The sequence below is a fragment of the Corapipo altera genome, unplaced genomic scaffold (assembly GCF_003945725.1).
Source record: "Corapipo altera isolate COAL_440 unplaced genomic scaffold, ASM394572v1 61411, whole genome shotgun sequence".
Classification (NCBI taxonomy): Eukaryota; Metazoa; Chordata; class Aves; order Passeriformes; family Pipridae; genus Corapipo; species Corapipo altera.
Window position 1 is genome coordinate 19,344,795 of NW_020884875.1, and position 27,834 is coordinate 19,372,628.

At 36.9% G+C, this 27,834-nt stretch overlaps 1 protein-coding gene across 7 annotated transcripts in view; it reads right to left on the reverse strand.

The window, feature by feature from the left end:
* Nucleotides 1-27,834, reverse strand: part of NFIB (nuclear factor I B) — a 167,179-nt gene that overhangs the window by 55,363 nt on the left and 83,982 nt on the right. For all 7 annotated transcript variants that reach the window (XM_027635252.1, XM_027635251.1, XM_027635257.1 and 4 more), the window contains exons 3-6: nucleotides 15,390-15,443; nucleotides 4,208-4,276; nucleotides 2,012-2,132; nucleotides 683-801 (exon numbers count right to left, since the gene is read on the reverse strand). In XM_027635252.1, coding sequence (XP_027491053.1) covers nucleotides 683-801; nucleotides 2,012-2,132; nucleotides 4,208-4,276; nucleotides 15,390-15,443 — 363 coding nt within the window. The remainder of the gene's footprint in view (nucleotides 1-682; nucleotides 802-2,011; nucleotides 2,133-4,207; nucleotides 4,277-15,389; nucleotides 15,444-27,834) is intronic.

The window sequence follows — 27,834 nt, forward strand, 5'->3', positions numbered from 1 at the left end:
AATATAAGTGTTTAAATACACTTTCACACCAAAAAAGGGGAGGGAAAAGACTACAGTGGCATCTAGGTTTATAAAGCATCAAGATAACATGAGGGAAACTGTGACAATTAATTTCACTGTTTTGACAGACATAACTTTTTTCTCCACACAAACATGTTTGTTATTTTGGATAACCCAGAACACAACACTTACCAACATCCCTTAGCATATGGATATAGTCCCACAGAGCTACGTGTCGGCTCTTCAGAAAGAACCTATTGGACCTATTCTGAGTCACATGGTGTGGACTAAATGCACATATAGGAGTCTGTCATGGTATAACAGAAACTGCATAATCTAGTGTTGACTAAATCATAAATGTTTTGGTTTTTCCTTGAAAGCACTGTACTTAAAATTCCGCTGGGATGATCACAGCATACACAATATCAAGTACCTCACTTTCCACACATCTTTTCAAACAGTAAGTCTATCGCCAGATGGAAAAATTATTACACAGTTATTTATACAATATCCTGTTGACTGTTAGTTTTAACTACATTTACAAAAGCAGCATATATATACTCTAGACAGAAAAAAAATATTATTCTGAAAAGCCATCATTTTACTTCAAGAATGGAAAGGAAGATGCAACAACTTGTATATCTGAATATACTTCACGATAAAATAATCCCATGTTACTCACCTTGATCTCTTTCATGCCATGTCCGACTCCCCGCAGCTGGTGAATTTGGAGAAGGATAGAAGTCTCCTGTTGGGCTTGGTTCCATATTTTCATCTATGGAGATAGTTTTGGGTCTTTTGCTGTTGAAGGATTGTGAAATTTGGCAGTGAATATGATATTCAGCTAGCAGTGGTATATAAACTGTTCAGATTTCAACAAATATTTCAATAGAGAGTAACTCAGATTTGCAAAGGAAAAAAAAAGTGGATATTAGAGCCTACATTAACTTGCACAGGTGATGTTACTTAGTAATATGTAATGCAGGTATGTGCTTGCATTTTTCACCTGACTTAATATTTCAGAGATGGTATGAATGGGTAACATAAAAGTCTACCAGCATTCCACTGAACAACCAAGAAACCAGTTGCTGTAGCCTACCAAAGAGAGATTGTGTCATGAGGGTATTAAATATTACACAGAAACCAGAAAAGCAAAACAATTCACTGTAAAGTATTACTAATAAAGACAAGGTAGAACACGAGCTTTTGTGAATGTGTAAATGAGGAAAAAAATGTATTTTATTGTATTTCATCAGGCCTGACAGACACTATGTTATCTGGAAGTGGGAAGGAGAGCACTGGGGTCCCCTACCTCTGTGGGCCCACCAGCCTCTTCTAAGGGAGGAAATGGAGTCTTTCTCAGAGATAGGAGAAGAGAGCATGCTGAACAAGGAAGAAGTGTGTTCCTCAGATTAAATTGCACCTGGAGCCTGTAACTATCTCACATGTTCCTCCTTGTTCCCATTCTGTTCGGAACTGCTCCCCGAGTGAGGCAGGAAACACACTTTCATGAGCTGGGCTGATGTTACGGATAAAGACACCTTTTCTTTACATACCCGGCTTAATGCCTTTTCCACAAGAAACAGTAGCTTTCCTAACATATATCTCAAGACAGATATCCAAGAGGGAGCTCCCAAAGACTGCCTTTGTGTCTGCAACCACCCTGAGACCTGCCAGCAAGTTCCCAACTGCTAAACCTTCCTCCAACTCAGCAGCATTTTTGGGAAGTGTAGCTATTCTCTTGGTAGGTGCTTTAGTGAGCACTTCAAATCCTGACAAAAGTTATCACTATCTTCAATATCATAGGAAATGACAGGCAATAATTACAACACTTCAAATTACAAGATTTATAACTTACATATCTGTACATAGATTAGGGTACATACATAAGTAGCTAACCTTGCAAAATCAGAGGAAATTCATAAAATAGTTGGTTGTTGACAGTATTTGTGAATTGCATGTCCTACACTATTAAACATTGTTCACATTAGTACTCATTTCAAGTTTTTACCTGCTTGGTGGAGAGGACAAGGACCTCTGTAGATTTACACCCGAATTCATATCATGGTAATATGGCTGGCTCGGAAGCTCTCCAATTGGGAAGTTCACTCCAGTTCCCTGGGTTATGGGTGCTGAAAAACACATCATAACACGTCAAAGATAATCTTCTATCTTTTCAGCCATCTTTTCATTTTTAACACTTGGAAAAATATCAAGATGTTACTGCAGGTATCTAATTTTCTCCCTCTTGCAGAAACCAAGTACAGACAAGTTCTATCAATGATTATATATCTAAAAAAGTGAATGAATTATCTTCCTCAGTACCTAGAAATTCCTTAACAGTTATGCAGACATCATACATTTGTTTTATAAGCGATAACATGGAATCACCAATATGAAAAAGATAACACAAACCTCAAACATTATAATGAATGATGCAGAGTTTACGAGGACAGCTAGCATTACTTATTAAAGAACTGAAAAAAAATGGAAATAATAAACCCAGGGATACAAAAAATCCTTTGCCCTTAATGGTAACTCTTTTTTGGTAATAACAGCCTTCGGTGTTGAGCGCATGTTTTTCTGCTTTCTTTTTCTTTCACCCAGTGCCACAGGTTCTGCTTTGCATATGTACACCTACACAACAAATACATACACTCAGCACTATCTTCACCTCCTGTGTACCACACAGACTCTGGCAACTCAAGAGTAAATTATATGTTACATATTGTGGTGTATTTACCTTTGTTCATTGTCTGTGCATTGTGCATTTTAACTACCTTTGGAACTTAAAAGAATAATTACATGTTGTGTAACGTATCTGTAAGTTTGTATTTTTCCTGACAGTTGCGGCTTGAGGTTAAACAAATGCATGGTAAGAAATCCCACAGAAACCACATGCTTTAAAGCTTATTATTACACGTATATCATATATAACAGCTGCATAAGGCACGATTTCATAGCATAATTACAATACTGTTTCTTTTTCAGTCTCAATAGCCTGCCACTTCAAAACGTATTTAACCACCTGACAAAAGAAAGCTGTAATTCACACATCCTCAGCCTCCTAAAACAACAAAACCGTATCTTCAGCAAGCACAAAAAAAAGAGTATGCCTTAACACTGCAGGATGGCAACACTCATTGTTTTGCCGAGGTACTTCAGATAATTTTAATTGTTGAATACTAATTTCTGACCACAGCAAACGAAATAACACATGCATTTGAAACCTCGGTAAGCTAAAGAAATTCCTCAAACATCCTGACCTGGCACGAATTAACAACTGTGCAAAATCTGGACAAACAGTTTTGGAAACTTGTGCCTCATTGGTTTTTCCTCGCCTCACCAGAAAAGAGACTATTCTGGACCATTCAGATTTTATAATGCTGATATCACCACTGTTAACTATAACTTGCAACTATACTACTTCTCTTCTTAATGAAGTCTTAGGAGAAATACTTTAATAGTAAAAGGAGAAAAGAAACAGTCAGAAAGCAATGTAAAATGAAAATGTGCCATAGTATGGTTTTATGCCATACTATTATAGCAAATTCTTAAATGTCAACAAAGCAGAACTAATTAATATTCTTTTTGAATTTTTTTTTTCTGCAGTAGAAACTCCACCTGCCCTTTTATATTTGTATTTTTTGGGGGAGGTGGTTGTACATTCATGTGTTATATTTCTGATGCCAAAACAAGACAATATAATTAGAAATTCAATTACAGCCAGTGCTATGACTAAAAGAAACACTAGCATTTAATACATTAAGTTAATTATCTTTTATATTCATGCTGCAATTTTTCTTTTAAAAGCTACAAATTAAAAAACAAACTAAAAGAATAATCAGACATTTTAGCAAAATTCAAGGACGTGTAGGGCAACTTTAAAAAGCTGAAAGTCTAACAAATAAAAGTTTTGCTACATAAGGTAATTTTATTGATATATCAGACCATTAAGGTGTGCAGAGAGAGATATAAAAAACTGATTCAATCTTTAAATATCAAAGAGACAGAAGAAGACCTTATTTGTTTTATTACAAACACATGCAAGATGAACAGTAATACTGTGGACAAATATATCAAAATTGTGTATGGTTATAGCCATTTTCTATGCAACTTACATCTTGAGGAGAAAAAACTTCAAGGAAAAAACCTTCACTTGATTATAGCAGGCTTTGGAAATGATTAAATGCAAATGATAACTTACTTCTTGACACCCTCACAAGTTCTGACACGTTGAATACACCGGATTTCACAAAACTGTCTTCAAGGTACACTGAAAAAGATTACAGTACCATAATCAGTATAACGAAAAGATTAATAAATAACTATAGATAGGTTCATACACCAGCTAACAATGGTATCAACAGAGTCCCAGAACTACAATACACAGATCGAAGTACACTGAAAGCTGCTCACAGAATCTAATAAGAGCTGAAATTCAGGTAAAGGCAATTTTTAAAATGTATAAAGCAATTTTTAAAATGCATACAAAAATTCACAAGCAATGCACTGAGTCCCTAGCTAACCATCCAAAAAATGTCTGACAATTAGCTTCTTTTATTATTATCTTCAAATTTTAAGTTAGCATTGAACTAAGACCTGTATCACCTGGACTAAGCAATTTCACCATAGAGCAGTCCTGTCGTTGTATATGTTTCTGCTACACAGATTTTTGCTTAAGTCTTACCCTCCTAATGGTGACTTTATACTACATCTTCCATTATCAAATCACCATCTCTGAGGTAGATGAAGTGTTTACTATAATTTCCAGTAAAAACAGGAACTGGACATAACAGCTGAGCTATTCAGTAGCTTTTTACATACATGCTGAATTAAGAAAATATATATTATTGGTTTGCCTTATGATTACTTATTCTAAGATAAATGTATATGATACACTTTCCCTTCTGTGAAATTCAGGCTCAATTTGAAGTACTGTATTGAAACAGCAGATGATAATCAAAAGTTATCTCAGTACTGTAACTAGATAACCTTATGAAAAGAGAGCTAAGAAACAGTTTTCTGTGGAAGTCTCATATCAATAATCGCTGCAAAAGCTGTATTACTGAATTTGAGATTACATGGCATCATAGCCTTTACAGGTAGTAATAAACACCATTTACCAATAAAAATATTTAGATCTATACTTAGTGCACGTTGCTGCTCCAACAGTGTTTTTATTTGCTTTCATATGAGACAGTGCACTAAGTCAGTCTCTTTTCTGAATTAAAACAGCTTTCTTTCTTTTGGAAATAAACTGTCAATTTTCTGTTCCAAATGTTTGAATAAGTAAAAACATTCTGAATAAACAAACAAATGAAAATTGCACCTACTGGAATATTTACTGGTTTGGAAAAGAATGGTTCAGTATTATTTTCTTTGGGTTTCTTTTGGCAATTACTGCTTTCATCTTCAAGTAATTTAGCAACACTGTCACTATAATAATAAAAGTGACTGTAAAAGCAGTACACTTCACTTGAGAGGTCCATCCTTGGTATACCTGGATAAATCTCTACTTACTTTTCATGGTCAAACAAAAAGGGCAGAGGCCAAAAGAGTGTTTTTCACTGCTTACTCACAGACTGTGAAGTCCCACAGAACTGTCTCCTCCATCACCTCTGGTATATTTACCAGTGCAGCTACAAACAGTGATAGCATAAGCTGAAAGAATCTGAATGAATTTGACTGAGCACATTTCCTGACATCTCTGTTACACTGTCAGACCCATAACAGAGTGTCAGTCTTTCCCAGCTGAAAACCATCCCCGGATCAAGTGCTGTGGGTGTACAGAGCATTGTAGGCCTGTGGGATCATCCTGAACAGTGTTCTGCCAATGCTGTCATCTTCTCATCTTCTAGCCAATGTCACTTCGCACACTACACTTGCATGTCTTTATTGCCACTAGTAGTTCTGCAGGTTTCCCTCTCCTTCTAATTAATTTCCTTCCACATTTCTCTCTCTTTCATTTTGAACAGGTTCTCTCCATCTCCACTACATTTTCCTCTCTCATTACCCTTCCCCTGGATGTTGCAGGTCTCTGTAACCTTATATAACTCCAGTAAGAGTTTTCTCTTTCACCTTCTGCATTCTCTTGCACTCCTCCATGTTTTTTGTGTGAATAAAAAGATGGCATGGCTTCCCAAATATTTACTTCTTTATTTGACAGAACTTGGCATACCCATGTCATAAAAAAATACAAAGAGTAAATTTTTATTTCTCCTTTCCTTCTCAGTTTCTGGTTTTTAACCTAAGAATGGGCAAACTGGATGAATACTAGTAATTCCTTGAACAATGGTAATCTTTCCCTTCTCTGCTTATTTGCTCTAGCAGGATACATCTGAAGTACCACATGGAAGGGTGGTACTTCCAAAGAAGAATTTGGTTTCTTGATTTTAGTTGCCCCATAAGTAAAGTGTGGCTTAAAGCCAGCATACAACCATGCAGCCAGCTCTGAAGCTGGTAATGAGACATGGTTGAACTTCTCTGCTGTTTTTTCAAACACCACTACTTTGGAGCACAATGCCTCTCATTCAAGTCAGACTAACTTGAGAGGAGCTTTTCCCAAGTGTAGATTAATCAAACTATATTATAGTGAGAACAAGGCCCAAGGCTTCTATTAAAAGAAGAAAAAGCCTATTTCAGATTTTATACACAGATGTGTACATGTGTATGCACATACACACTCAGACATACATGTTTAATCTTCAGTCTTCTCTCCTGAATTCTTAGTTTTTTCTCACTGATAGTTATGAGAATATCCATATAACATGAAGAGCAATACCGCATTTCTCTCCTCGTGATAACAAAATGGGAGCAGGGAAAAAATGTTGACACCGTGATACCACTATGTATCATTCCCTCACAAAAGGATGCATTGTTAACTGATGGATCACGTCTTTCACCCAGGTTTCATTCTGCCTTTCATTTCACCCAGGTTTCATTCTGGCCTATTTGGATGGGCCAAAAATAACGACACCCACAGATATATGCAAATGCTTTGCCTGGCATAAGGAAAGAGAGGGATCAATCTCCATCAACTTAAAAAACAAATAGACTTTTTTCTCTATGTTATGTGACAAAATATTATTTAAAAAATTGATGCAACAATATACAGTCTATCTCACAGGCACTGAGAAACTTCATCCTGAGTCTTATATTCCCACAGTGAAGGTGGACTCCAGTGTTGCCTCTAGGTGCAGAACAATAAACACAGTATGTTCAATTTCCAGTAAACGTCAAGTTTCACCTAGTTATGAAGATAATCTATGGTGGGTATGTTACAGAACTATTCTTGGTTCTCAGCTGTGCAATAGAAAAGTGTTCTTCCCATTAAACAGCTGCTATTTGTTGCAAGAAAATGCACTCTCTATAACATAAAGGTTATACAGCAAGTCAGTATGCAGAAGGCCAACAGTACAGAACATTTTCATTTTACAGTGTGACTGTGCCTTTTGCCTTGTGAAACTGATCATCCTACTGAATTAGAGTTAACATTCATATTCTCATTACTACACTGCAGGCAAGACAAAAATATGTGGTGATACTTCATATAGTATAGGTCTTACCATTTTTTTTGATTAAGCATTCCCTAATGCACTGTTTGCATGAACATGTTAAAAAGCCTTAAATTAGCATTCTTGTTGTGTGTTTATGATCTGTTCAGTAGAGACATTAACGCATTTGATAATAGTCCATTGTTGTATTCCTCATAGAATACATCATGATGATCATGATAACACTTTGCTGTCTCTGTCATTCAAACCTAATGAAAGCATTGAGTATTGTCATTTACTAAAATTCATCTTGCCTGAGAGATGGCACTGCCTGAAATGCATGCATGCATTTTACTAATTGACATTATTTTTAAAAATCTGATTTTTACAAAAAGAACATTTCTGACAAAACCACCATAGTGTAAGTCTGCATAAAGACTCGGTAACTTCCAAAACTCATATATAACAGTAGATTGTTTTCTGTATTTCCTTCTAGCTTTTGTACTGGGTGAGTATAAAATCTCTTTTCTCTGCTTACCTTTTTTACAGAAAACTCATTTCTAAAAAATATATTTTCCAAACAATTTCACAATGGCCAGGCCAGTGCCATCAAGTATGAAAGGTAAAGAAGTTAGGCCAAGAAGCAGTTCTGATCAAGCTCCCATATGCAATGGTAATGGGAGAAACCTTCAGTAATGCCTCCAACTGCTATAGAAGTCATTCTGTCCTAGTCCTTCTACTCTATTCCTGTACTATGCCTTATACTATGCCTTCAGGAGATGAGTTATGAATATAGCTTTTAACCATTTTAAACATGCAGAGACTTAAACTGAGGGAGAAAAATAAAATTGTATAAGCCTACTGAAAGATAAATTCAGTTTGCACTAACAATTACTCTAACGGGCTTGTTCTCACATTACTTAAAAGCTTACTAGTGACGTTTAGCTTTACAAATCTTTAACCAGCCTTTTTATGTCTTCTAATTCAATTGTACTTTTATGAATAGAATGCCTGTTTACGTTCTGTTGCATATTGACTAGGGCCGAACCATAAAACTATTTCCTGGTATCATTTTACATCTAGTTTTTTCACTGATACTGCCTTGGTTTTGAGTAGCCTACAAAACAGGGGTACGGATCCAAACAGTGCTGGAACAAATTTGTATTAGTGCACTTTTATTTATGGATCCTTAAAAAGAGCAATTACACAGTAGTAGATACTGTAGAGTAATACTACTATAATACTATAATTCTACTGTATAGTAGAATGATGTTGCATCTGTCTTACTGCTAGTATAACTCTGCTGTGCAGTAGAATTATACTAGCAGTAAGATACGTACAACATCAGGAGCTACTATGAGAAGAAAGGCTGGAAGCTTCAGCCTGGTGTATTGCAGAGAGCTGTATGTAAACTTCAAGTTATGCAATGTAATGTTCTGGATGCTGTTACAATTTTGAACAGCTGTTTACAGTCCAAACTGATAGTGAAAAATTAGTCTCAAACTGTTCTTTGTAAGTCAAAATATAGTCAGCAGACATGCAGTTTGCTTTCTTACTGCTTGCTTTTTGAAACCAGTATCTGAAAAAAGGTACGGGAGACAGGTTGCCACCAAACCAGAGTACTTAAAGGCAGTTATGGGTGGCTAGTATTAGCCAAGGAGTGACAAAGAAGATTATGTGATTATGTCATTTGAAACACTTGAACTAAGGTCTGTCCAGAGAATAAGACTATATTGATTATCGTGCAACCATCTCCAGCCATGTGACATATCCACAGTTTATTTTGGTTTGTTTTTCCTGAAAGTTGCAATAATGTTTTAACCGGGACAGGAAACAAACATGCTGAAAAAAGATGCCCTGACTCCATTGAACCTTTTAGCATGATGAGAAACAAAAAATCTAAATATGCCATTTTCAGAAACAAATTGAGATTTTCAATACCCTCAAGATTATAGCCGGAACTACAATATCCTTCATTGTTGCAGTAATTTGAAGAAGTAAACACCAGCTCTAATGGACTCTGGAATCCATGTACTAGAATTCAAGAAGTGAGTTGCCCTGAAATCTAGCAAGAAACAGAAAGGGTAACTAACACAAATGCAGACTTGCCTTCCACTCCAGAAGGTCTCAGGTTATACAGAAACTACAGTCAAAATTTAAGAAGAGGTTGGGGGGACTGCTTCCTAACAGCTATGGTATTACCAGGTACCAAAAAGGAATTTTCTGATGCCAAAGCAGGTTTCAGGAATTCTAACTGATAACATAAGATTTTTCAGTAAATTCTTGCTCTGTGCACACTTTGAAGTAAAATCCATTGCAGCCAACATTGAACACCACTGCATCTTAAGTGAACACAGCATAAGAATTACCACAGCATCACTTATTCATACAGTAAGTTCATAAAGAACAGTCAATGCAAACAAGAATTCAAAAGTAATCCTAAGCCAGTAGACAGTAGTAATCACCCTCATCAAATTTTAAACCATTGTGCAAGGCCAAAAACTCTCCCTTTTGGAAAAAGGGGCTGTACAACCTGTAGAGGTTTATGATTGCCAAAATAGCACAGCTGGGCTCTCCCCCCAGAATGTCCGATCTGGCTCAGTGTTGGGAAGCTGATGAGGAGGAGTACCACCTCTCAACCGCTGGCATTATTAATTCATAAGGGAAAGGGAGAACTTCACAGAAAATCAAGCCCTGACCAAATCCAACCCTGTTGTATATGAAGATCACTATCTGAGATGGCACGGCTGAAGGTATATGGGAAACAGCAAGTGTTTCAGAATCTCCACTCCCATGTTGAAAAACAGTGTTGAATATGTGTTTGTTTAAATACAATTCTATCTGAATCCCCAAACTGCTACTATGGCATCATTGCTTAAGAAAAGCTGCTTACAATGATGAGGCCATATCTCTTCTATTCCTATTAATTACGGGGCTAACTCCCCATCCACAAGAGGGTAACTCGCAATACAGTAAAATAACGAAACCATCTGCAGTCTGAGTCATTCAAAACCTACGACATTTGCTTACTGCATTTCCAAGAGTGCAAAGGTTGAGACTACACTACTCTACAGAGGTTATTTCTGAAACTATGCATTCTAAAACTTAAAACTAAAATATTTCTACCTGAAACAGTCATATATAGATAAATTTATTGCAAAATTCTTAAGGCATGATCCAAAAAGAATGTTCTCCCTATGGCTGCTATCCTATATGAAACAGCAAAAAAACCCTTTGGGGCTCTACAGCTGCAAGACAGATTTGCATACTGAGAGATACGTGAGGTTTATGGCAAGCTTTTTGGCAACACTCTCTTTAACTAAAAAATAAAACTAAACTAATCTTCAGAGATGATTATTTCACTCAGGTCTTCTTTGGAAGTGGTTCCAAGAACAAAATTTCTGGTGAAAATAAAAGGGTAAACCCAATTTCAGAGCAGTGAGGCTGGGGCTGGGAATTCACCTACCTGTGTTTCACTTAGATTAAGGATTTTATCTCGTGGCAAATTCCCTGACAATGTATCATGGGCTACTATGGAGGAAAGAAGGGAAGCAGTGAGAGGGAATGAAAGGCAAAGAGTCAAAGAGACAGCTTCTCAATCTCTTTGTCTAAAAGTGTGTCACCCCATATAAATAATTTAATATTCATCAGCACATAGGCTCAAACCTAAGTCCTTTGCATTTCTCATTCAGCCCTGACTGATCTTATAGAGTCTGCAAAATTCATATGCAAATATTCCTTAAACCACCTGAAGTGGAATAAGTTCTATCAGGAGAAAAAACCCAACCAACCAACCAAAAAAATTAGCAAAGGAAACATATAACCTAATAACTTAATAACCTCTCAACTCAACTGCTGGGATGAAAGGAAAAATCTAAACATGCTCTTCTTCCCTCATCAGCAAGGCTCATAGCTGTCTGTGTCAGGATGGCTACATTTCCTTTGCACTTTTTTTTGTATTCCCCAATGTTGGACAAGAATAGCTCCAAAATCTTGAAGGCACCTGTACAAAACACGTCTGGTTGCAAGCTTTTTGGCAACACCTTCTTTAATTGAGTCTCTTTATTTCCCTATCAAGATAGCATTTTACTCTATCAGTATTGTTATTTCTTACTCTTAAAAATGCTGTTCAAAGATTTGAGCAACAAGGTAACAACTGGATACAGGCATGTTAACATTGATGTATAATGAATAAATCAAGTCTGCCAAGCAGCAACCTCAAACCAATGGCAAACAATAAGAATCTTATTAATGTCAAACAGTTGTGGCCAGCAGGCAGTAAGGAAAAGAATGATGAAGTAAAACAAAACTCAGAAAATCCTCAGCTAGAAGAACTAGTCAGTAAGAACTGTATGTCTGGAGACCGAATTGTTATGGAAGGTGTCAATATCATTAGCTTACTTGTAGTTCTAGATATTTTTCTATTTTTACTCATTGTCATAACTTTCTTATGCCAAACAGGTGAACTTACTGAAAGATCACATATTCTGTCTTCAGGACATATCCTGCCACACCACTGCAGGTATTTCAAGACACGTATGAGAAGGCTCTTTTTTTAGATTTTTCTTAAGCTACACACAAAACCTATGAGACTTGCAGGAGTAAATAATAATGTAGCATTACACGGAAACTGCCACTCTAAGTTTCCATAATCAAACAGAGGGCTTCAGCAGCGGGTCTGAGCAGATGCCCAGTAGAATGTTAAGAAACAAGGCAGGCCTAAAGTACTTGGGTTGCTTTTGGGTTTTTGTTGTTGTTTGCTTTTATTGATAGTTTGCAAAGCTATAAGTATTTTCGGTTTTAAAAGTTATTAATCCAGGTGTCCCTCCATCTGTTCAGTTACCATCAGTGGATCCATGGACATGTTTATTCTCTCTTTTAGATCACGTAAACTTTTAATAGTTAGAACTGTGATAGCATAATACAAACTTTTAGGTTCAGGAACTTAATGGCCAATGCAACAACGGTAGTGTTCAGATTCTTCTCCCTTCTCAGTTCAAGTCAGCTCATTTATCTGTCTGGAATTTACTTAATAATCCCTGCAGAGAGACAATCTTTACAACTCACCTCTTAGAAAAACAAGATTCATTCTTTAAAAATACATCAGATAAAAGCTATTGAAAAATAAAACTAAGGGGAGTATACTCCTGGATTTAGCTACAAAAGCTACACACCACTTTCAACACAAGCTACACCATCTTAATACTGTATTGGGTTATCAATTAAGTGCCCTTAATGTTCTTTTGTTTGGCAAGTGACATTACCCTCTCTCCGTGGTTAGGACAGCAAATTACCAGACACCCTAAAGAACGCAACAGTCTAGTCAAACCTAGAAAAAACCCACTTTTAACACCAGCAGCTTTGCCAACTACCATTCAGTTTCCGACATCCTCTTCCGTGGCAATATCTTTTTGAAGGTGGTGGCATCTGAAAGCTAATAGCACATATCCCTTGCCAGCACCCTGGTTCCATGCCACACAGGCACTACAACAAAATATGACAGAAAAACAAACCCTCACGGCACTACCTGTCCACATGCTCCTGGCCGGGGACTGAAAATAAACTTCAGAGTGGATATCCTCTGGGGTTCTGACAAGAGTGATTGTCTAGCTCTAATAATAAGAATCACATGAAGTTTAGTAAGAAAGAACAGGACAGTAGCCCTTTTCCTAGACCAGTTGAATGGAGTGCAATACCCCCTCATTCTCCTGCACAGCCTAGAAGTCCTATGTTCTGCTGTCCCAAAAATCTCAACACTAAACACCTCAACTAAACCTTGCCAATTTAACTCCAAGGTGGTATCACATAGGCAAGATGAACAAGGCTAGAAGGTCCTGTATGCTCTGGGAGATGACATTCAGTTATGCCTCTGTCTCTGCTTAAATAAAGGGTTTCAAGGATAGCAAGGCACAGCTTTCATTTTCTGTCCCCCTTTGGTAGCAGATAAAGGAATAATACTGGCAGCAGTGAGTCCAAATCATGACAAAGTGTCATGCTCGTATTTTTAAGCAGGAAGTTTCATGATGCAATCAGCAACATATTTCTCTGCTTTCTATGTCCCTCTGTCTTCTGAGACACTAAAGTTTGTCAAACATTAGGTATTGACCCCCAAGTCTGCTGAGAAAGCCTATACAGCTTGTCTGCTGCCCTCCCCAGGCCTCTGTTGCTGGCAGCAAGATTACTCCTCACCAGACTTAAAACTGAGGAGTGGAGAGACAAGACTCACTACAGGATGTGATCTTCACTAGTAAAATACATAGTTCTACCTTCCCTGTCCAAATGTTAAATGGTACTTTAAAAACAGAATTTTAAAATATATTAAAGGTTTCCAAACCCTGCCTTCAGCTTCCCAAATGCAGCAGCTACAAAAGATCCTTCAAAATGACAAGGGGTAGGGTAATGCATTTGGCTTTTCTTGCACTCACAAACAGAGATACTCTAAAACAAAATTAAATGCTCTACAGCTAAATGCTCCGAGTTTCAAAAAACTGTAATTATCCATGAGGAAATTTTTCAGACTTGTTTTAGGTATAAATTTGCTGCATTGGGTCTTTAAACCACTGTTCTACATAATTTATGGCATGTATTAAACAGAGAAATAAAAGTCTACTCTTAACATCGCACACAGTTTGGAAAGAAACAGCATCCAACTCTCCAAGCAAAAGTGATATCAAGCCTACATCATTTCTTGAAGAAAAAAAAAATTGAAAAAGAGCTTGTAATTGTTTTATTTGACTTGTTTTGCCCTCTTTAAAATATATCTGCAATCTTCAAGTGTATGTATCTGGGGTTTATATTACAGGAACATGGCTTTTTGTATAATGATCTATGATAGTTCTCTCACTTTTGGGTATTCACATGCAACATGCATGATATATTTCACAAGTAGAGTATACTTTGATTGTATGTATAGTATAAAACTGTATAGCCACAAGGAAGGTTGCTTTCCATAATGTTTAAATAAAACCAGAAAATATCCCTGCATATGCAACAGCCCAGCATCACACAATTACTTCCTGGTCAGACTATAGTTCATTTGGCATTTAGAAAAACAGCAAACTCAGTTAGTTGCGGTTTATTTCAGATACACACATCTTCTGAGAGCTAAAATCAGATGATGTAGCATGATGGTGGTGGCAGGAGTCACTTCTTTCTCATTAAGAAGTGATAGTGCATCTGTCACGTGTCTTACCCTGATAAAATTCATAACATGGTAAAGATTTACAAGATTTACTAGCACAACCCAATTGACAAGAAGGATAATTTCATGAAAATACAATGAAACTTTTGTCTAAACAGACTGGAATGACCAAGTCTGAGTTTGATTTTCTCTTTAATTTTTATGTTGGAATAATTGAAAGGACCATTTACTAAGACATCTCTCTCAAAGAAATTCCAGCTGTCAACTACTGTGACCCATTAACATGTTCAAAAACTGCTCTGAGCTGATTCAAAAAATATTTTTAAATTAACATATTTGCATTCTATAAAGCACATGTAAAAAGTAAAAAACCTTATAGCTCATATCACAGACTTTAGAAGTAGGTAAATTGCATTTTATTGAGATATAAGAAAAATTGTATCATTTAAAGACTTTTATAAAATTAAAGTTATTTAGGATCTTGTCTCCTTACTCCTCTGCCCATCCCCGCTTGGAAAATTCTAAATACCATGAAATTAAAGAAAAATTCCTTAGATTAAATGAATGTTGATGAAACTGCAATTGAGGCATTGCCAGTTTAAAGGAACTAAAATAATTACAGCTTGTCTTGATGATAAATACTTACCAGTGCAAAATAGGTTGCTGACCGATTATGCTCTCTTTAGCTATTAACAATAGTATCTTTGTTCTCAAACAATCTTAGATGCACATGTTCTGGAACTTATATTTACCTGGTGGATTCTTGGCAGGATCATTGTGGCTTGGACTTCCTGGTTGTCCAGAATCTATAAAGAAATTAAAGAAATGTTTTAATAATTTGTTTTGCAAGTATCTCAAAATCTTTTAATGCTCTCCTTCATTATTCAACTAATACTTTACTTTATTCTGTAAAGGTCATTTCCCTGACTTTCTATGTGAAGCATTATTGAACAAACACACTATATATAACCTGTTTTATGCGAAACAGAAACATTGTGAAAGATGCAATGATCCTAATAAGAGGAACTCATAGATCACTGAATAAGGACAAGAGAGTCATTGAGGTAAATACTCAAGTTGTAAACACATTTACAAGAGTACCTTTTCATTCCCTTTCCCTCCATCCCCTAAATATAATATTGCATAATCAGCAAAGGAGAGGTAGCTTATTCTCGGGCAATGACCAGAAAGATGTAATGGATCACGCAACTAGTGGCACTTACAGTGATAAGTCCTGTTTCTTTAGCCTTTCCTTAAAGCATCGAGGCCTATGCTGTTTCCACAGATTTATGACTGCACCGAGGACATGACAGTATGTTTAAATACAATATAGGCTTTGTGTTCCTAGCCTGTGAGAACTGCTGTTGTGAAATTAAATTATGTAACATAAACACTAATAAGACTCAAACCCTGTAGACCCCAAAGACTGTTTTTTTCATAATGTACGCACCGAATGAATCAAGAGGAGGATGCAATTTCATGTTAATACACTAAATGATAAGTGATATCTATATTCATGAAATCAATTGCTTTCAAAACCATCTTCGTCTCACTGTATTCAATAATATAACAAGAATTGCTCCACTGCAAGAAATTCTTAACAAAGGCATGACAAACAAAATATGCAAAGCAGTAAGAAACCAAATGAAGCATCGCCATTTTTTCCATATATAGGTATCTAGTTTTACAAACTGAATAAAAAAATATTAATTTTTTTAAATGTGGCAGAGCTATTAGTAGCATATGAGCACAGGACTATCAAAAGATTACATCAAAGCACCACAGAAATTGCTCCCACCAAATGGACTCCAGACAGAAGTAGAGTTGTTTAACGCACTGCTGTATATGATGCCCAAATTAAAGAATAAAAAAGATAGAAAAGAAGAAAAGTACATATTAACAAATACTTGTCCTTCAATTCCTATCGCTTCTTCTTAAAGCCAATGTAGCCCTTAACCTAGAAGGAGAGATTCCCTCTGCCTGCTATAAGAGGTTCCTTGAAATCTGTGCCACCTGTTATGTAGCTTAATAAACATGGCTTGACTCATATGTGTCTCTTGCACACAATAAAATATACATTGAATAGCAAATTTCACATGAAATTTCATCTGTCTTCTTCGATCTTGGGCAGGAAGCATGAAGGGCAAGTCTGTGGGTCAGATTCCGCACTTGGTTTGCGCACTTGGGGTACTCTTAGGAGTGCAATTGTACAGCACAGTACGTAGCCATCCAGTATGTCTGTTTCTTCTCATGATAAGATAGAGCACAACCCTTTAAAATACCAAGTCAATTTGTAAACTTAATCAGCTACAAGAAATGCTAAAAATATGTTTCTCTGCATATGGACTTTTCTATCCTTCTTGCTGTGTTGCAATGGGAAGGTTCACCCTGCAGAGGGTGAACTGTAATCTTCTTCTAATAGGCATTCTCTGCTTCTGCAAACCATACACACTTAAATTCACATTATCAGAGAGAATTACTTTGCACAGCAATGTTCTGAGTGTAAAACTACTATAGACGTGTAGCTACAAGAAGTGTCAGTTTGGTAGTGGATGCACCCAATAAAGCTTGAACAGCATAGCTTTGGAATCACAGAGATTCCAAATCACAGAGAACTGAATGAGGGCTACTAGAAAATAACATTTGAAGTTTTCTCCTGTTAAAATTCATTATAAAGAAGGACAAAGGAAAGTGATATTTTTAGCTCTTATACAGCAATTTGCCTTTACTCCTACTTTCTGGATCCAGGATTTAAAGACTGATGATAGTTTAAACAATTTGTTTTAATATTATAATAAGAAACTTAGCAAAGAATTTTCCAGTTATAGGGATAAGCAGTTGGCTGTTTATTATAATTTTACAGTCAGACTTAGCTTTGGTTTATGTTAACTACTCATTGATCATGATTTTTACAGATTGATTCTCAGAATGTGTTTTGAGCAGTAGATGTTACTAACAATTCACCAGTGCGGTCTCAATGATTTTGTGAAAGAAAATTACTGCAGATGAATATGAGAAGCAAATTCTCCAATCCTTCACTTAGCGCAGTTGAAAAAGCAAAGAATTTTATTCAGTATGAGAGCACCAACCTACGTTAACTCTGCACTTAAACACAGAGAAGCCTCTGATCCTGAAGATGAAAGACACAGCCCTGAGATGGCCTGTGATGATCCAGTTCTCTAACCAGTGTCAGTAATTATAAAGCACTCTTCTGTTTTGATTGGATGCAAATAGCTTTGCAAAGGACATGAGAACCGTGATCATTATAGGATTAAATTATATGAATAACTTAATTTATAAGCAGAACACTGAATGAACAGAGATATTGGAGCAATGTTCTTATAAAAGTGGGACTAAGAGGTATTTTTGGAAAGCCAAAGAAACTAAGGAAGAAAAAAATATATTAAGAAACTTTAAATCTTTCTTTGTCCTCATCTGTACAATATCATTAATGAACATGAACCCTTTCTTCCAGAGTGATGGAGAAAGACATAAGCCAGACTCATTTTCTGTCTAGCTCACTTTACATTCAATTGGCCCAGCAAATAACTCCATGAAAATTAAACAACAACAATAAAAAACACATCCCAAAACCCCCACAGAAACCCAAACCACTTCCTAAGCTAGAAGTTGTAAGAAAAGATGCACAACAAGAAGCAAGTAAAACCCACAATGTTTATGTAACGAAACTGAACTTTTCAACATTTTCATTTAAGTAGCTCCTGACTGTAAGTTTCCTCAGTTTTGTTGCTGTTGTTCTTACTACAGAGCAAAAGCTCAGCCACATACCATTTCCACAAAATCCACCTCACAACTACAATAAGCATATCTTCTGCTCTGCTGTTCTTGGTGCTCACCAATCCAACAACCAGAGACTGATGCCTTGATAAGCTGTTGCCCCATGGATGAACAGTTTATATGAAATAGGTTCAAGCCAGAATTTACTCTTACCTGGTCATGTAGCCCTGTACATTTTAAGTACAATTTATTATGAATTAGCAGGGCGATCACCAAGAAATTCAAACTCTGTCTCAAATTACTCTTGCTTCTAGGAGACTGTACAAAAGGATGAGTAAAGAAGCTGATACATTTTATGCTTGTTTTCACATGTTTTCTTTTCCAGGTGTCAATCCGAATGAGCATCTGTGAGTGCAGACAACTCTCAGTGCAGCCAGAGTTAAGCAAAAATGACTGCTGAGGCCTGGTGGAAGCAAGAAAATAAGCATCCATTTCCCCAGTAGTGCACTAGGAAAGGTGCTGCCATGAGACATCAGTCCTGGCTTTATAAGGCAGAGCGGAAAAAAAAAGCCAATGATTTGCCATCTGGGGAGGGACAAGACCTTCTCTCCATTTACACTACCTTTCCTTTGAAGGAAGGACACCCACTCCAGCAAAGCCAAGAAAGTTACATTGCTGTTCACCAGATTCCTGAGTGATTTTCAGTGTTCCTCACCCCAGTAGTCTAATCTTCCACTTTTCAGCTGATAAGAGAAGATACTCTCCTTAAAAACTAAGCTATGCTATGCCTTCCTTATGCCCCATATTGTACATGAGTTTTTGCTTTTAAGGTTCTCTGTAATAGCATAACATCGAATGCCTTGAAAGCAAATAGTGTCAGAATCTGTAAAAAGAAAAAATAGTTTGTTGAGCCATGTTTCAGAGAAATAAAAGTAAACTGTCCCCAGGTATCACACTAATCAAATAAACTTCCTCAGTGGTTTCAATGAACATATTTCTCTTTTCTATTTGCCACAGGCTATGAGATAGCCTTAGTACTCAGTTCATCTCAGTTGACAGATAATAATTTAATCATTCACCAACAGGTAAATACATTCTTGCTCTTTTATAGTCCATGATTTTGGTATGGGGCATAAAGGACCATAGGGATGTGGCACCATGTAACTATCATTTTGATGCTGTTTAAACCTTCACATACCTATACAGCTGACAGAGTCACAATCATGAACAAGAATCACAACTACCTTCCAGACTGTCATCCTTAAGGATTATTTTGCCATCTGATACAAAAAGCTTAAGACAAATAGTTGTATACCAGAAAATCAAAGGATCACAGGCTACCACAGTGTGCTAGGGACGTGGGTAGTCTCAGCCCCTGTCCTGAGAAGGCTCAACCACAGGATTAAACTCAGGTGTTCAAGGCTTTACAAAGTCAAGGTATGAAAGCCCTCAGGGGTGGAGATAGCCCAGTCTCCTTGGGGAAAAGACTTTCCTAATCAACTTTCGATATTTCAAAGACTTTCAGTAGTTTGTCATGGTAGGAAAGCATTCATGGCAGAAAAATAGTACAATATTTCCCTCTCCTCCAAAGTAAGTAACATGAATAACAAAAATCCTCAAACCAAATAAATAAATAATTTCATCTATGCACTTTAAATCATTACCTTTAATTATTATTATTGTCCTAATTTTACCATGCACTTGCCTTCTACTACCTACTTTTTTTATCTTGACAAAGCAACTGATTGGATTGACAAAATTCCCAAAGACTTTTATCTATTTCATTTTGCAAAAGCTGTGTCTTTCATTGTACAAGTATTACTCCATCTGACAATCCTGAATTACTGTACAATTTTATGACCATGATTCACACCAACTCTAGTGATATAATAGTTAATTTATGGTGTAAATAAGCTCCAAGTGTTTTTATTGCATTACATATCCACTGAAATGCTCGGTGAAATGCTATAAACATGGAAATGGAATGGGTGCCAGTGTCAGACTTGTTTTCATAAATATGTTAATTAGAGGGGGACTTAGTTTTCACATTATCATAGACTACTACATTTCATTGAAATACTTCCCCTGAAAATGTTGGCTATTTGATAAAATTCTCACCCTCACCAGTTTCCTTGATATAGGACAGGTCTTATGAGGATAGGCTGTAGAAGCTGGGGTTATTTAGCCTGGAGAAAAGGAGTCTGAGGATTGCTCTTTACAACTACCCAACAGGAGGTTGTAGCCAGGTGGGGGTCAGTCGCTTCTCCCAAGTATCAAGTGATAGAAAGAGAGGAAAGAGCCTCAAGTTCCATCAAGGGTGGTATAGATTTGACATTAAGAAAAAATTCTTCAACAAAAGGGTGGCTAAGCATTGGAATGAGCTGCCCAAGGAAGTTATGAAGGCACCTTGCCTGAAGATATTTCATAGACCTGTAGATACAGTGTTTAGGGACATATTTTAGGACTTGGCAATGTTAGGTTCATGGTTGGACTTAATGATTTTAAAGGTCTTTTCCAACATAAATGATTCCAAGATTGTATATCTTTGATGATACATAGTATGAAGCACAGTTCATACAAGGAGAAGCAGCACCTTAAAATACAAGTAGGGCTTCACTGTGAGAAAGACATTTGCTGGACTAAGACTCACATCTTTTCCCAACAGCATATACTCTGTTAGCAATATGCAGTCATGACATCCACACTGAAAACCTCCATAACACTGAAGCAGTGACTTCTTTTAAATATGGTGTTCTGCTACTCTTATTCTGCCAGGAGTTCCTCTGTGTTCACCAAGATTGCTTGGCTGTTGCATTGGATAAGCACGCGAAGCTCTGTCCTATAAATTTTTAATGTGTTTAGTATTCATATAAAAGGTGGTAAATGAGCAGTGTAGAGAAATGAAGTTGGACATTTAGGTCCAAGTCACGGGGAGTGTCTTCAGCTCTGAAACAACACTTCACTGACAAATTCTGTTGGCCGTTCAAGGAAGGATTGGTTGTTGTTCAGTATGCAAAGGCTCCGTGGCATCCTCCAGTTATGAAACGATTAGATTTCATCCATTTGCAGATCTGGTTTCACAAATTTAAGTAAGCATACCAAAGAAACCTATGTGCCAAGGCTCTCCAGCTGACACAGAAAAAAGTCCTGGTTGCTGTTCACAGAAGGTATATTCACAACTCAGGAAAGCCCCAGTTCCTCAGTGCAGACTCCATTCAGGCAAGTAATGCTCAAGAATTTTTCTCCTTTCATTAGTTTTCACCCAGTAGGCATGGGAGAAACCTCTCAGGAGACCCATGCAACTGCAGGAGCTACACTAAAGGCTGGATGTGTTGATCCTATGTGGACAGGCTTCATCAGCACTCACATGCCGCACCAAGAGCCATAACAGTGACCTATGATCTCTACCTCAAAAAGGTTCTGCAGTCTAACCTTCACCTACCTGAAACAGGTAGCAAGGAATAGAGCTGACTGCTCACCCCAGAGAGCTAAGGTATCTCTTGATGTTAGTACCTAGCAGGCATGTCATTCCACAAAGCCTTCAAGGCTCAGGCATGGAGGTGCTTCTGCTGGTAGTTTGCCAGCCCAGTCAGCAGAAGCCGGGCTCTGTTTCCATTTTGGTATAAAACTGTTTGCTTTGGTCTGGGGACATAGCAGAACTAAGCCACCAGCTAACATGTAACCCCACATGCCCCCATACCCTCCTACCACAGACACGTTCACCTATGGCTGGCATGACTGGGTGAAACTCTGTGCCTCTGCCGCTGTGGGAGCATCCCCACACTCGGGCTGGTCGGGGCAATCCCAGCACCATGTAGGCTGATACCAAGGTGGCATGTGATGAGCTGGGGTGTCAGAGCCAGACAGGTCATAGCAGGCTCCCTGTTTCACCTCCCCTTTTATCAGCAGCTCAGATCTGCTGCTGCCAAGTCACCCAGCCGGCCATTGTTGAGACTGTTAACTTTCCTTCAGAGTGTTTTAATTAGGTAAATAAAAAATGGTAATTAAATCAACATTACGTAATGTGTTTTTGATTTGTAATCTCATTTAAATTAATTAACTGACTCAGTCCTTGTTTAGTTTTTAAACTGCCCTAGTTAAGAAGTGGAGCTCTGGGAGTAAATCCAGTTTTTATATAGTTGAAAGAAATTCAAGGACCTAGAAGCACTTAATAGAACCAAAATAGCAATAAGCACAGTAAGTTTTCAGCTTTATATACTATGCACAAATTTATCTTTTTAATTTAAATTCCTTTATTTGTTTATGTAAAATAAGTCACAACACTTATTTATTCAAAATATTTCTTATAGAATTTATAAAGACCATATGTTTCTCATTTTAAAAACTGAACAACTTTCCCCAGTTGTAAGTTGTGCATGGAATAAATACATATCTATGTATGCACACACATACACACACGTATTTTTAAGTTAAGAAAGGGGTTACACTTTTACATGGCCTGAAACAAATGTTTCCCATACCTCATAATATTAGTTGAGCTCTTTTTTGACATATACATTAAGAAGAGATTCATATATGTATCACACCACATGTGGATGAATGTGCAAGAATGAAGTTTCTTTCCAAAACTTGTTGGATTCAGTAGGAAAAGATGAGATACGAATGCTTAATTTTATCCATCTGGAAGATACTGTGGATACTAGCCATAGCCAGAAATATTCAGAAACATTCATTTTTGGAAACCAAGAAACTTTTTAGATTAAGGTATGTTTCATAAAGGTCTTTTATTACAGATTCTTCAGAAAATTAAAAGCAAAATTTAGAACATAATGAAAGACTTATTTGGATGTTTAGGGAAAAAACAAATTATGCGCTACACTATATTAATTTAAAAGTTAATATTTGTAAGCAAATAATAGAACTTTCCTCGCATATACCTTCAGCTAATTAATAAACTGACCACTTCATTCTGTTCTGTAAGACAAAGCTTGACCATGGCCTTCACACAATGTATATTACTAAGATCTTCACAGAATCACAGAATCAATTAGGTTGGAAAAGACTTCTGAGATCACTGACTCTGACCTATGACCAAACACCACCTTGTCAACTAGACCATGGCACTAAGTGCCACATCCAGCCTTCTCTTAAACACCTCCAGGGACGGTGATTCCACCACATTCCTGCGCAGCCCATTCCAATGCCTAATCACCCTTTCCATGTAGCAATTCCTCCTAATGTCCAACCTAAATCTTCTGCATGGATTCTGGTTTCGTGGAAGCCAACATAGATTTTACCACTGACTCCCATGCAATCAAGATTTCACTTTCTGTTGAATTTTAGAGCAGTAAAGCAAAAAGAGTTCAGGGAGATAAAATTCAAAGAAGGCAATATTTTTAGGCAAGGGATGGTGATGACAGGACTAAGAAAAAAAAATCAGCTTTGTTAACATGAGTCACAGACAAAGGTTGTTAAAATCAATGCAAAGTTGCTCCAGCAAGTTTTGGATGAGGCACTTCACGGTAAACTACCGTTTAAAAGTACAAGAAAAAGCACAGTTCAACAAATACTGTAGGACAGATCTGCATATTTTCTTCCAAGTGCATTGCATTCCCCACTAAATCATACAGTAATAAAAGCCAGATTATTCAGTCTTTCAGAAGGTTACAATCATATGCTACGTCATGAGTCTTATACATCATCTGACAAACAACTCACAAATATTAACAGAGGCTCACAAGGCCTCTCAATCATTCCACAGACAGAGGTCACTTAAAATGCCAAGTATTCCACCACATTAAACACTAACTGGGGGAAATAAACAGCAATTAAACTAAAATGTTAGGGCTTTCCATATCATGGAAGCTCCAATATTAGAATTGAGCACCACAGTGTTTAAGTATTTCTTCAAGCCAGATAAGAATAGCATGAGGTAAGACCTCTTCCAGAAAACATAACTGTGTTTAGGAACATCCTCAATAAATAACGTTTTCTCTGACATAGGAGGGGAAAGATTTAATGAGTTGACAAACTAAGCATCATTGCAGTGTTTCTAAATACTATAACATTTACCAAGGGATCTCCTAATTTTGACCTATGATCTGCAATTCTACCACAACTATGCTTTATTTTCAATTAGTTTCAACTTTATGACTGGTGATAAAACACAATCTTTAGCATAAAGAATATGGAACACATCAAGAAAAGACCCCAGAGGAGCAATGATTTGGTTGGTTTTGGTTGGTTTGTTTGATTTTTTTTGCAGCTGCTGTCTATACTCTGCTGAATATTTCTTGTCTTGAGAAGCTATGTGAAATTTTTAAGTCCTGGGATATTAATTTACATCTAACAGAGACAGGGTACAAGGAATGCCATAGTTCTGGGGATCCTTAAGTAACATTTGTTATCATAGATCATGTTTATGAAAACATGATGCCTCAAATGGTGGTATATACACAAAATTTATATGTTATGATATTGTGCTCTTTATAAAGTGGATCTAATTTCATCTGCTATAATCAAAAAATTCACAGACAAAATATGCACCACTTTTCCTGTCCATATTCAAGCACACACTATTAAAACAAACTAACCATGGGAAAAAAAAAAAAAAGATTAAATTAATCAGTAGGCACTAAGTAGGTAATGTACAAGAACTGGCTGAGAAAAATCACCTTATATTTTCATACCAGTGGTTCATAAACTTGAATGTAATTGCATGTGTGCTCACAGGCACTATGTTTATATGCAAGATCATAATAAATAATGAGAAGAGATAATATATATAATACAGAAGCAGTAGTGATAAAAAAAATTATCATCAATGCATTGATTTTCTTTCTACTTTGACCTTTTAAAGTAGATAAAAATTAGAAATACCTAATCACGTGATGTGTCACAGGAGAACTTAAAATGTAGAACTGGCTAACACATAGAAATGTATCACCAAACCAGTTTTGGGTTTGGGCAGGGATGTTCTGCAAAAAAAGTGCAAGGAACTATTTCTAAAACATGACACCAAAAAAAAAAAGAAAAAATGTATCCTGGTTTAAACCTTGACTTTAAAGTTTAAAACAAAGCAATTTTAAAGAACATTTTTCCCACTCCCCATCTCCCTGTTAGCAATAGTACTGCCATTGCAGTCATACTGGTCAAAAGCTATTAAAAAATACTAAATCCTATCTGATCATGTTCATTTGTGCCTTCCCAACGTAATTGTGTCATTTTGTGGGTAATATTATATGGTAGCATCTGTTTTGTAATTCTGTAACTTTCACTGTATATTACATATTAGCATATCCCCCATTTCTTCTTAATTCCCTAATTTCTAATTTCCTCAACTTTCTAATCATCTACATGGGTGAAGTTCCCTGGTGTAAGTACAATAGCAGCTGCAGTTTTGCAAGATTTTAAAATATGCTTGCTCGTTCAGTACACAGCAGAGGCTGCTTTTGCTCTTTCAATTTCGTTTACTTACAAAACTTGGCACGTGTTCTTGCAGTACCTAAGGGTATTATATACTTGAAAAAACTATATTACTTTTTATCTAAAAAAACAGATGTACGGATTCAAATTCCAAGGCTTTCATTTTTATTGCTTGCTACCTTTTTTTTGTTTGTATGAGTAAAAATTAAGTGCTAATTGGGGGGGAGAGGGAGGCAAAAAGCCTAACTCAAAATTCTTGCTACACCTGGTAATTTGCCAGTGCCTTGAACATTATTTAACCATTGAGTGTTTCTAAGGCTTATTTTCTTACCATTGCTCCAACACAGCAGGACCTTGAGAAAACTATCAAGACTGATTTTGTCTGCAGCTATAAAAAAATACCGTCTTTGGAGTTAAAAAACATTGTGCAAGTTTACTGAAAATACAACAGAAACTCAAGTTCCAGTTTGTGGTATAAAGTAAAATGAGTTGTACCACCCAACAGCTCCAAGACATGAAGTCAGAATGAGTAAACTTAGACATTCAACATGTGTACTATAACTGCAGATTTACATTCTTATTAAAGGCCCTTTAATACTTAAAAATTAACTTTCTGCTAGCTGAAGATATAAGGTAAAATTTAATCAAAACTGATCTTTTAATTTGAATAACTTTTCGTATTTCTGTATCTGTGCATATGTATATCTGTGTCTGTGCCTGTGTTTGTGTGTGTGCTTGTGTATGTGTTGAAATGCATATAGCTAAACACATATAGCTTCAGGGTTATCTTATAACATTTGGGGCTTTGTAGATGGGAAAGTCTAATGGGCTAAACGTGTTAACTCTCTTGTGCGCTACTGAAAGAACAGGCATAAATATGAACAACAGTACCTTCACAACAGCATTCCTTACAGAAACATTTCAGATGTTTCTAAAAACTTTATACGAAAAATAGCAACTTAATACCTGCACTGCCCTTCTTCTGTGAATGATACTAATTATTTCCCCCTTTATGCACCCACATTGCAGGTTCAAGATTCAGTTTAACACCTTATGTGTATTCAAGCCCTTTGGCAGCTCTGCACTGTATTTTTCCCAGACAAATAGGTTAAACCCACTTGACCTGAAGGAGTTAGATGAGACACAATGCACTGCACAAGAATTCAGCTGTATGCACTGCAATTACAGCAAGCCCTTTTATGACCAATTTCAAGCAGGTGACAATACCGTAATGGAAACCTGGGAATTCAGATTTTCTCTCCCTTCTGCCTGTCACTCCCTGCCCTCCACAAATACACAACACACCTTGTGTGATTCTGTAAAGAAAACATTCTTACAGCTCCCTTTTTAGCCCAGCCTTCTTTTAGTGGTGTTGCTGTCTCAAAATGCTTTTATGCTTTCAAGCAGTTTTCCTTTGAATAACACCTGTATCCCTTTAATGCCAACTTAAAAGTGAAACATGAACAATAGAGCCTTTTCAGGACAGCAGTACGATATCAGTAATGGCAAGAACATGAGAAAATGCAATTCACTCACAAAATTCACCTTGGCCTAGGGCTGTGTTTCTCCACCCAGTGGGTGTGACTGACAGGCAAGCATTGCAGAGGGGCCACTAGTCAATCACACGTCACACTTACAAAAAACAAACCAAGAAAACAACAAAAAAAAAAAGGCATTGATCCCAGGATGCAGCAAAGTTCAGAAGACTGCTCAGCAGCACGCCTCCTGTATCCCCTCCAACTTGAAGCTGCCTCATAGCAACATGCTCTTCTGCTCCCTCGCCCCCAGGCACTTCCGCACGTGGGGGCAGAACAAAGGTGTGTGGCCTGCTTGCAGTAGAGCAAGGCGACATCAGAGCTGGCAACAGAAGCACTCCACCAGCAGCGAAACAAACTCCAGAAACTAAGCATACACCAGTACATTGTTTGGCCAATTTTTCCAAAGTAATTCTGGCATTAGTCATCCTACATACACAATTGTTAAAACTAAATCTCTGTAACGATGTTAAAACACATTTCATATCAAGCCAGTTTGTCTCCTGTAAGTCTAAAGCCCTATGTTCCCCCAGGAAAC